Source organism: Mobula birostris, chromosome 3 (assembly GCF_030028105.1).
Source record: "Mobula birostris isolate sMobBir1 chromosome 3, sMobBir1.hap1, whole genome shotgun sequence".
NCBI classification, from domain to species: domain Eukaryota; kingdom Metazoa; phylum Chordata; class Chondrichthyes; order Myliobatiformes; family Myliobatidae; genus Mobula; species Mobula birostris.
In genome coordinates this window covers 43288038-43300068 of record NC_092372.1, presented here as the reverse complement: position 1 = coordinate 43300068, position 12031 = coordinate 43288038, and the positions used below count along the sequence as shown (strand labels likewise).

Below are 12031 nucleotides of genomic sequence, written 5' to 3'. Positions count from 1 at the left end.
TGTCAGTAGTGGATAATCTATTGGAAAGTATTCCAATTTACCAGTGCCTGATAAAGGTTAGTCAAGGTCTTTGTGCATGTCAAGTCATGTGAGATCATCAACCTTCCTGGTAAAGGCAGTGGATATTGTCTATAGACTTCAGTAAGCCCTTTGTCAAATTTCCACATGGGAAGCTGGTCAAGATTCATTTACATGGCATGCAGGATGAGGTAGTAAATTGAATTCAACATCAGCTTCATTGACTGGAGGCCTGTCACTAGAGGTGTGTGCAGTGCTCATTCTGTTCATCAACAATATTAATGATAATGTGGTAAACTGGATCACGCCAAGACCGGGGAGCAGTGGACAGCAACAAAGGCCATCAAAACTTGCAGCATGATCTGAATCAGCTAGAAAAAATGGGCCAAGAAATAGCCGATGGAACTTGATGCCAACAACATGAGGATAGGATTTACACAGTAGGAGACGAGCGAGAGCAGAACAGTGGGATCTGAGAATATTGATCCATAATTCCTCAATGTCATGGTTAAAATTTATTATCAGAGTACATACATGTCACCATATGCAACCCCAAGATTCATTTTCTGTGGGCATACTTAGCAAATCTATAGAACAGTACCTGTAAACTAAACATCAGGAACTATACACTGCAAATACAGATACAAATTAATAGTGACATCAACATTTAAGAGACATTTAAGTACATGGGTGAAGTGGGATATGGAAGTCTATTGTCCAGTTACAGATAGGTGAGACTAGTCAGAACAGCAGCTTTGGATTAGATGGGCCAAACGACCTGTTCCTATGACTAAAATACATTGCAAAGTCATCCCATTTGGAAACAAAGAATGCCAGACTTGGAGATGTACAAAGAGGGTTTGGCAAAGTTAAGATTACAAGCATATAAACAAGCACCAACACAGTGGAGCAAATCTATGTTGAACGATGTTACTTGTGTTTACTATATATAAATAACACACACACACAGCTGTGCTTTGTTCATCCATTTATTCACTCCTCTTATAACTGATGTCCTGATGAAGGATCTCGGCCCCAAAAGTCAACACTACTCTTTTCCATAGATGCTGCCTGGTCGGCTGAATTCCTCCAGCATTGTGTGTTAATTCACTTAGCTCTAGTTTCACATTCTGCTTCTGCCTTCTTTGATTAATTGTTCTTGCATAACATTGAACTGTCTAGACCTTTCAAAGTTTAAATTGCATTTATTATCAAAGTATTATAAATTCTACAATCTATGTATAGATTCATCCTCAAAAAGGCAACAAGAAACTCAGAACCCCCCATTTTAAAAAAGACTCAATTCACAGAGGAAAAAAAACACAAATTGTGCAAACAATGAGAACAAGAAACAGCATTCAGAGCGAAATAAAGTCCACAGACTTTGTGTGTGAAGAGGGTGTTTCCAATAGTGGGTTGAGTCTAGGACCAGAGGACACAGCTTCCGAATAGAGGGATGTCCATTTAGAACACAGAAGGAACTTCTTTATCCAGAGGATGGCGAGTCAGTGGAATTCATTTCAACAGAGAGCTGTGGGGGACAAGTTATTGTGTACATTTAAAGCAGAGGTTGATTGGTTCTTGCTTAGTCAGGGCATCAGTTTATGGTGAGAAGGCAGAAGAATGGGGTCAAGGGGGAAAACAGATCATACATGATGGATGGTGAAGCAGACTTGATGGGCCAAATGGCCTAATTTGGCTCCCACATCTTATAATTTAGAAAACCTACATCACAATACAGGCCCTTCGGCTCAAAATGCTGTGCCAAACATGTACTTTAGAAATTACCTAGCCCTCTATTTTCCCAAGCTCCATATACCTATCCAGGAGTCTCTTAAAAAGATCCTATCGTATCCACTTCCATCGCCGGCAGCCCATTCTACGCACTCACCACTCTCTGCGTAAAAAACTTACCCCCGACATCCACTCCGTACCTACTTTCAAGCACCTTAAAACTGTGCCCTCTCATGTTAGCCATTAATTTGATTATGAAGCTGAGCAAATAAAAAATTTGGGCCAATTACAGACCATGTTCTGAATAGTTTGTGGAAGGGACAGTTCTTATACGATTCCCAATGTTGCAATTCTCCCTGGGTTTAAATTTTCTATCAATTCAGCACTAAATGTTTACTGAAAGTGATATCAGACCTCAGTGCAGCCTATAACTTCGAGCCATTACATCCTTTATTTAAGCTATTATCAAACTCCAACATATTTTAACAGCCATGCTTTGTTTTTTTCTGGCACTAAAAGTCCAAAATCTTCACTTTCCACCTCCATACCTTGCAGCTATCCCTTAAAATCACCTTTAAAAGTTACATCTATTCCAAGGGATATACTATAGTTCCACACAATGTATCTGATCAATGTCTATTAAAAATGGAAACACACTGCATTAGCAGCTTCAACTGCCTATGTAAATATTGCTCTTCAGAGACAGCACAAAAAAATTAGTCAAGAAAGATAGTTTTTCAGTTTATTATAACCTTATTGAAATTTCCCAAGTCATACAGATAACAAATAAATAGATCAACATTGTAATATCTGACCACTGTGAGACAACTTAAATATGAAAACGTGTGCAACTAAATGTAAACAAATTTTACAAATGAGATTCCTATAAAATAGGTAAACAATGAAAAGCTTCAATATTAATAACCCTTAGTGGACACTGTCTTAAAGTTTAAGTGTGGGCATTATTCCCAAATATCTTCAGTTTCACCACACATCACCGGTGGACTTGCTTCATAACCACTGAAGTTTCTGTTAACACCCAAGATCTACAACAAAGGAAGGACATCAGTCACAGGCAGGATTTTGACTTTGAAAACTTTCAGTACTAACTAGATTTATGACAGATGTATAACATTCTGCAATTATCATTCATTACAACCAGATTTGTTTAATTTATCAGATTTTCTACTAATGTAATTTACCCCATGTCCCTCAGCAACAAGTACACCTCTTTGGATACTATTTTGGGGGGGGGGGGGAGGGGGTCAGGGGTGGGGGTGGAGATGACCCTTCAGGGCACAGCAGCAGCAACCAGGCTAGTGGCACTATGACCAGCTGAGGCTCAGCAGGGAAGGATAAAGTCAGGCAGTGCGGTAGTGATAGGGGACTCTTATAGTTCAAAGAGATAGACTGGAGATTCTGCGACCACAAAAGAGACACTAAGATGGTGTGTTGCTGCTGGGTTCTAGGGTCCAGGGTATATTGGAGTGGTTGCACAGATTATTTCAAAGGTGGGGGTGAACAGCTGGAGATCATGGTGCGTATTGGCACTAATGACATAAGCAGAAACGGGGAAGAAGTCCTGTGTAGTGAGTATAAGGAGTTAGGAAAGTAACTGAAGAGAAGGACCTCCAAGGTAGTAATCTCCAAACATGACAGTTTGAAGTGTGGGTATTTTAATGCTAAGAGCAGTACGGGTAAGGGTGATGAACCTGAGAGCATGGATCAGTATATGAAACTACATTGAGGTCATTACACAGACTTGGTTCAGAGAGGGGCAGGAATGGATGATTAATATACAAGGTTTTTGAAGTTTTAGAAAAGATAGAGAAGGTGGCAGAGGGACAGAAGAGTCAGGAACAATATCACAGCTGCACTCAGGGGAGACATAATGGAGGGGTCAGACACAGAATCCACTCAATAAGAAGGGTGCAATCACACTGATAGGATTGTACTACAGGATATCCTCCCCCCACTCCACCAGCTACTGGGGCATTTAAGAACAGATATGCAAGTATTAGGGCAATTGTCATGGGGGATTTCAACATCCCTAATATAAAATGGAACTTCCTTAGTGCAAGGGGGCTTAGATGGGGTAGAAGTTGTTAAGTTTATTGAGGAGAGTTTCTTAAATCAGTATGTGGACAGCCCAATGATAGGAAGGGCTGTACTGGACCTGGTGTAGGGTAATGAGCTTGGCCAGGTGATTAACCTTTCAGTGGGTGAGCAGTTAGGGAACAGTGGCCACAACTCCTTAACTTTCAGGATAGCTATAGATACAAATAGGTATGGTCCTTGCAGGAGTGCCTTGGAGTAGGGAAAATTATGAGGGCATTAAGTAGGAACTAAGAATTAATTGGGACACCTTTTTTCTGACAAGTCCACATCAGACTTGGAGGGTGTTAAAAGATCAATTGCACAGAGTACAGGAAAGGTATGTTCCTGTTAAAGGGAATGACAGGATGAAAAGACAAGAGAACCTTGGATGTCCAGAAAAGTGATGAATTTAGTCAGGGAAAGGGAAAAATATATAAATTTGTTCACATGCTCCTGTTCCAGACTTGTGGAACTATGATTGCACCTTAACCACACAAATAACCAATGCCAACTCTGGTTTGAACTCATTTATACTACATAAGGGACATACATTTTAAAAGATGAACCACGTAACATAACACGAACACCATCTCTCTCATTTGGGATAAAAATTTTATAATGATTTTCAAGTTTTGACCAAACTTAGAACTGCAAGCGCACAATATTTAGCTGTTTATCTAGCAGTACACTGTTTTGAAATGACACTGTACATTTTACCAAAAGGAAAAGCTAGGTGAAGTGGTTCAAGTGGACACAAAATTCCTAAAGTGATTATCACCACAATCATGTTTCATTTGGATTCTAACCATCTGTGCCGAAATTATGCACTAATGCCCATATTTGAAGGAACAAAAGTGAGTGCTTAAAAATCAATGCAAAGCCAGACAATTTTGGCTTATTTTCCTACAGTCTAGTCAGAAAATGAAAGAAAGTTAACATTTTAGCCATTAGTTTCATCACATCTCTTACAAAAGCATCACCATCTGTTGGCACATGGCCAAGTGGTTAAGGTGTTAGACTAGTGATCTGAAGGTCGCAAATTCGAGCCTCAGCTGAGGCAGCCTGTTGTGTCCTTGAGCAAGGCACTTAACCACACATTGCTCCTACTTGTTTACAGCCCAGCGGCAGCAGTTGGTGCAGTATGGACAAGACAAGAAGCAAACCCAAAATTTGACCCACTTAAATAGTCATTTTGATTTACCTCCCATTTGCTTTCTGCACTAAATGTTTAATTCGTATCAGTCAGCTACTTACCTTGATACCAACCTTTGGTTAGGAAGGTTCAGTTAGCTTCCAAAAAGAATATAGGAACCAAGTACATCAGTCAACCCAGCGAGTACATGCTCCCTTCATTCAATCAGATCATGGGCAATTTGAAACTGACAAGCATGATCCCATCCAACTTGGACATCAGTGAAGATGAAGCAGCTTTGTGACAGTCAAGACTATTAGTGTCTTCACTAAGCATAATTTCTGGGTTCCCATATTCACACTTCTGTGCTCTTCAGCTTAGTGATCAGTGATCAATGGGGAGCTCACAGATGCAAGGACATAAAGCAACACCAGTACAAGCCCTTTAGCCCATGATGTTATGCTGACCTTTTAACTTACTCCAAGATCAATCTAACCCTTCCCCTCCTACATAGCCCTCCACTTTTCGATCATTCATGTGTCTATGTTTCTTAAATGCCCACAATGTTTTTGCGTCTACAACCCTAGGCACCCATGTTCCATGTACCCACTGTGTTAAAGAAAAACACTTGCCTCTGACATCACCCCTATACACTCCTCCAATCTTAAAATTATGCTCCCTCATATTAGCCATTTCTATCCTGGGAAAGTGGCCATCCATTCAAACTATGCCTCTTACCATCTTGTACACCTCTATCAACTGGTCTCTCATCCTCCATTGCTCCAAGGAGAAAAGGCCTTGCCCACTCAAACTATCCTCAAGACATGCTTAAGCAGCATCCTGTAAATATCCTCAGCACCCTCTCTAAAGCATCCAGAAGTGACAGAACATTCAGAGTATGGTCTAAGCAAGGTTTTAGAGGGATGCAACATTGCACTGCGCCGCTTGAATTCAATCCCTGACTAATGAAGACTATACACCTTAACCTTATCAGCTTGTGAGGCAACTTTGAGGGATCTATGGACATGGACTCCAAGATCCTCCACACTAAGAATCCTGCCATTAACCTTGTATTCTGTTTTCAAGGTCAACCTTCCAAAGTGAATCACGTTATTTTCCTCATTTGAACGCTATGTGCCACTTCAGCCAGCTCTGCAACCTATCAACATCCACTGTAGCCTACCACAACCTTTGACACTATCCACATCTCCTCCAACCTTCATGTCTTCAAACTTACTAACATTCCAATTCCTCCACACAAAAGTCATTTATAAGAATCAGAAAGAGAAGTCACAGAACAGATCCCTGGGGAATACCACTCGTCATCAACTCCAAACAAAATAAACACCATCTACCATCTGCTCCTTTTATGGGCAAGCCAATTCTGAATCCAAACAGCTAAGTTTCCTTGGATCCCATGCCTTCTGACTTTCTGAATGAGCCAACTAAGGCAAAACTAATCAAATGCATTACTAAAGTCCATTGATACCACACCCACCACTCCACCTTCAATGTGCTTTGTCACATTCTTAAAGTAATCAATCAGGCTCATGAGGCACGTCCTGCTCCTCACAAAGCCATACTGACTCTCCCTAATCAGACTGCTTCTCCAAAATGCTAAAAATACTGTAAGAATATTATCCAAGAATTTGCCCACCACTTAAACAAGACTCTGGTCTATAATTCCCAGGGATATCCTTACTCCCTTTTTTGAAAAAAGGAATACCACATGCCACCCTCCAATTATCTGATACTACTACTGTGGCCAGTGAGGACAAAAAGATAATTGCCAAAAGGTCAACAATCTCTCTCCTTGCTTCCCACAGTAAACCTGGGGACATGCCTATCCTAAAGTTCTTCAAAATGTTCCAGCACATTCTCTAACAGAACCATCAATAGATTCCTGAACAGTTTATGTATCGTTATTCCTTTTTGTAATTTAAATCAATTTATTTTTACAGTGCTGCTACAAAACAAATTTCATACAATTATAAACCCGATTCTAAACTGCATCATGTCCCCATACATCCACTAGATAAACCAGGGGTTTTATTTTAAAAATTAATCTGCAAGATTTGAGATAGCACTGCAGCACCTCATCACTGAATTGCATCTCTGACAAAGTATCTAGTGGCCCTAAACACACAACCAAGGCCTAGATGCTGCCTTCAGAGACAATAGATGCCCTTTTGGCTGATAAATTTATGAAATCAATTTTGAAGCTGTTTTTAGCAGAGAAAAAATTCTGATTTCATGGTTTTTTGTTTGTAAATCATTGGATTTCACAGTAATTCTAACAAAACTCCTGCCTTCAACTTAGGAATCAGAGTTAAAAGTCAATTTATCATCAAACTACATACATGTCAGGGTATGAGGCCAGGGTAGGTTCCGGTAAGTTTTTTGTTCAGATTGTTTAGTGCAGTGAGAATGCCAGGCAGGATGTTGGAATGCTCCTCTTGCAAGATGTGGGAAGTCAGGGAGCCCTCCGGTGTCCCTGACAACGACACCTGCAAGAAGTGCATCCAGCTGCAGCTCCTGACAAACCACGTTAGGGAACTGGAGCAGGAGCTGGATGACCTGCGGATCATTCGGGAGAATGAGGAGATTATAGATAGTAGCTACAGGGAGGTAGTTACGCCAAAGGAGCAGAGGACAGGAAATTGGGTCACTGTCAGGCGAGGGAAGAGGAAAGGGCAGGCAGAGCAGGGTTCCCCTGTGGCCATTCACCTCAGCAAGTATACCGCATTGGATACTGTTGGGGGGGATGACTTAACTGGGACTAGCTGCAGTAGCCGGATCTCTGGCACGGAGTCTGGCTCTGCAGTGCAGAAGGGAGGGGGGGAGAAAGAGGAGAGCGGTAGTGATAGGGGACTCGATAGTTAGAGGTGCAGATAGAAGGTTCTGTGGTCGTAACAGAGAATCCAGGATGGTTTGTTGCCTCCCAGGTGCCAGGGTCAAGGATATCTCTGATCGATTGCATGACATTCTGAAGTGGGAGGGTGACCAGCCAGATGTCGTGGTGCACATCGGTACCAATGACATAGCAAGGAAGAGTGAAGGGGTCCTGGACAGTGAGTATAGAGAGCTTGGTAGGAAGTTGAAAAGCAGGACCTCGAGGGTGGTAATCTCAGGATTGCTACCTGTGCTAGGTGCCAGTGAGGGTACGAATAGGATGCTCTGGAGGAGGAACAAGTGGCTGAGGAACTGGTGTAGGGGGCAGGGTTTCAGATTTCAGGATCATTGGGACCACTTCTGGGGCAGGTAGGACCTGTACAAGAGAGACGGGTTACACTTGAACCACAGGGGGACCAATATCCTTTCAGGGAGGTTTGTTAGTGCTATTGGGGAGGCTTTAAACTAGATTTGCAGGGGGATGGGAACCAGAGTGCCAGAGCAAACAGTGTGGCTGGGATGAAAATAAATGATGTTGAAAGTTTAAGCAAATCCGCTGATAGAAAGGTTGTGAGTGGTGGTAAAAATCTTGAGGTGTATATATTTCAATGCTAGGAGTATTGCTTGGAAAGCCGATGAGTTGAGGGCGTGGATTGACACGTGGAATTATGATGTTGTAGCAATTAGTGAAACTTGGCTACAGGAGGGGCGGGACTGGCAGCTTAATATTCCAGAGTTCCGATGTTTCAGATGTGATCGAGGCAGAGGAATGAAAGGTGGGGGAGTAGCATTGCTTGTTAGGGAAAATATTACAGCAGTGCTCAGGCAGGACAGATTACAGAGCTTGTCTACTGAGTCCTTATGGGTGGAGCTAAGAAACAGGAAAGGTATGGCCACATTAGTGGGATTGTATTACAGACCACCCAATAGTCAACGAGACTTGGAAGAGCAAATCTGCAGAGAGATAGCAGGCAACTGCAGGAAACAAAGTTGTGGTGGTAGGGGATCTTAATTTTCCATGCATTGATTGGGACTCCCATACTGTTAGGGGTCTAGATGGTTTAGAGTTTGTAAAATGTGTTCAGGAAAGTTTTCTAAATCAATATATAGAGGGATCAACTAGAGGGGATGCAATATTGGATCTCCTGTTAGGTAACGAATTAGGGCAAGTGACAGAAGTCTGTGTAGGGGAGCACTTTGGTTCCAGTGATCATAACACCATTAGTTTCAATTTGATCATGGACAAGGATAGATCTGGTCCTAGGGTTGAGGTTCTGAACTGGAAGGCGGCCAAATTTGAAGAAATGAGAAAGGATCTAAAAAGCGTGGATTGGGACAGGTTGTTCTCTGGCAAAGATGTGATTGGTAGGTGGGAAGCCTTCAAAGGGGAAATTTTGAGAGTGCAGAGTTTGTATGTTCCTGTCAGGATTAAAGGCAAATTGAATAGGAATAAGGAACCTTGGTTCTCAAGGGATATTGCAACTCTGATAAAGAAAAGAGGGAGTTGTATGAAATATATAGGAAACAGGGCGTAAATCAGGTGCTTGAGGAGTATAAGAAGTGTAAGAAAATACTTAAGAAAGAAATCAGGAGGGCTAAAAGAAGACATGAGGTTGCCTTGGCAGTCAAAGTGAAGGATAATCCAAAGAGCTTTTACAAGTATATTAAGAGCAAAAGGATCGTAAGGGATAAAATTGGTCCTCTTGAAGATCAGAGTGGTCGGCTTTGTGCGGAACCAAAGGAAATGGGGGAGATCTTAAATAGGTTTTTTGCGTCTGTATTTACTAAGGAAGCTGGCATGAAATCCATGGAATTGAGGGAATCAAGTAGTGAGACCATGGAAACTGTACAGATTGAAAAGGAGGAGGTGCTTGCTGTCTTGAGGAAAATTAAAGTGGATAAATCCCCGGGACCTGACAGAGTGTTGCCTCGGACCTTGAAGGAGACTAGTGTTGAAATTGCGGGGGCCCTGGCAGAAATATTTAAAATGTCGCTGTCTACGGGTGAAGTGCCGGAGGATTGGAGAGTGGCTCATGTTGTTCCGTTGTTTAAAAAAGGATCGAAAAGTAATCCGGGAAATTATAGGCCGGTGAGTTTAACGTCAGTAGTAGATAAGTTATTGGAGGGAGTACTAAGAGACAGAATCTACAAGCATTTGGATAGACAGGGGCTTATTATGGAGAGTCAACATGGCTTTGTGCGTGGTAGGTCATGTTTGACCCATCTGTTGGAGTTTTTCGAGGAGGTTACCAGGAAAGTGGATGAAGGGAAGGCAGTGGATATTGTCTACATGGACTTCAGTAACGCCTTTGACAAGGTCCCGCATAGGAGGTTAGTTAGGAAAATTCAGTCGCCAGGTATACATGGAGAGGTGGTAAATTGGATTAGACATTGGCTCGATGGAAGAAGCCAGAGAGTGGTGGTAGAGAATTGCTTCTCTGAGTGGAGGCCTGTGACTAGTGGTGTGCCACAAGGATCAGTGCTGGGTCCATTGTTATTTGTCATCTATATCAATGATCTGGATGATAATATGGTAAATTGGATCAGCAAGTTTGCTGATGATACAAAGATTGGAGGTGTAGTAGACAGTGAGGAAGGTTTTCAGAGCCTGCAGAGGGACTTGGACCAGCTGGAAAAATGGGCTGAAAAATGGCAGATGGAGTTTAATACTGACAAGTGTGAGGTATTGCACGTTGGAAGGACAAACCAACATAGAACATACAGGGTTAATGGTAAGGCATTGAGGAGTGCAGTGGAACAGAGGGATCTGGGAATACAGATACAAAATTCCCTAAAAGTGTCGTCACAGGTAGATAGGGTCGTAAAGAGAGCTTTTGGTACATTGGCCTTTATTAATCGAAGTATTGAGTATAAGAGCTGGAATGTTATGATGAGGTTGTATAAGGCATTGGTGAGGCCGAATCTGGAGTACTGTGTTCAGTTTTGGTCACCAAATTACAGGAAGGATATAAATAAGGTTGAAAGAGTGCAGAGGTGGTTTACAAGGATGTTGCCGGGACTTCAGAAACTCAGTTACAGAGAAAGGTTGAATAGGTTAGGACTTTATTCCCTGGAGCGTAGAAGAATGAGGGGAGATTTGATAGAGGTATATAAAATTATGATGGGTATAGATAGAGTGAATGCAAGCAGGCTTTTTCCACTGAGGCAAGGGGAGAAAAAAACCAGAGGACATGGGTTAAGGGTGAGGGGGGAAAAGTTTAAAGGGAACATTAGGGGGGGCTTCTTCACACAGAGAGTGGTGGGAGCATGGAATGAGCTGCCAGACGAGGTGGTAAATGCGGGTTCTTTTTTAACATTTAAGAATAAATTGGACAGATACATGGATGGGAGGTGTATGGAGGGATATGGTCCGTGTGCAGGTCAGTGGGACTAGGCAGAAAATGGTTCGGCACAGCCAAGAAGGGCCAAAAGGCCTGTTTCTGTGCTGTAGTTTCTATGGTTTCTATGTACATTCCTGTAGAATTAGGTAGCATGCCTGCAGGGTTAGTGCTTTGTTCAGGGTGTCAAATGTAGGAATATTGGGAGACCTCCAGCCTCCCTGATGGCCACATCTGCACCAGGTGCACCGAGATGCAGCTCCTCAGAGACCGTGTTAGGGATCTGGAGCTGCAGCTTGATGACCTACTGCTTATCAGGGAAAGTGAAGAGGTGATAGACAGGAGCTACAGGGAGGTAGTCATCCCTAGGCTACAGGGGTCAGAAAACTGGGTCACTGTCAAGAGAGGGAAGGGAAATGCCCGGATAGTGGAGAGCACCCCTGTGGCTGTCCCCCTCAGCAACAAATATCTTGTTCTGGATGCTGTTGAGGGGGATGACCTGACAGGGGACACCCACAGTGACCGGGTCTCTGGCACTGAGCCTGGCGCTGTTGTGCAGGAGAGGAGGAGGGAGAAGAGAAATGCGGTAGTCATGGGGGATTCCATAGTCAGGGGAACAGACAGAAGATTCTGTGAGCCTGACAGAGATACCCGCATGGTGTGTTGCCTCCCAGGTGCCAGGGTACGGGATGTCTCGGATCCGGTCCTGAATATTCTGAAGGGGGAGGGTGAGCAGCCAGTTGTCTTGGTACATGTTGGTACCAATGACATAGATAGGACAAAGGAGGAGGTCCTGAAGAGAGATTTCCAGGAGTTAGGA

The 12031-nt window shown here is 42.8% G+C and overlaps 1 protein-coding gene across 5 annotated transcripts in view; it reads right to left on the bottom strand.

The window, feature by feature from the left end:
• Positions 1–597: 597 nt before the first annotated feature.
• ddx4 (DEAD (Asp-Glu-Ala-Asp) box polypeptide 4) overlaps positions 598–12031 on the bottom strand; it is a 90391-nt gene continuing 78957 nt past the window's right edge. For 4 of the 5 annotated variants that reach the window (XM_072252528.1, XM_072252530.1, XM_072252531.1 and 1 more), the window contains exon 18: positions 2481–2798. In XM_072252528.1, coding sequence (XP_072108629.1) covers positions 2715–2798 — 84 coding nt within the window. In that variant the 3' untranslated portion in view covers positions 2481–2714. Of the gene's footprint in view, positions 1550–2480; positions 2799–12031 lie in introns of those variants that run through there. The other variant, XM_072252532.1, reaches the window with a different exon arrangement.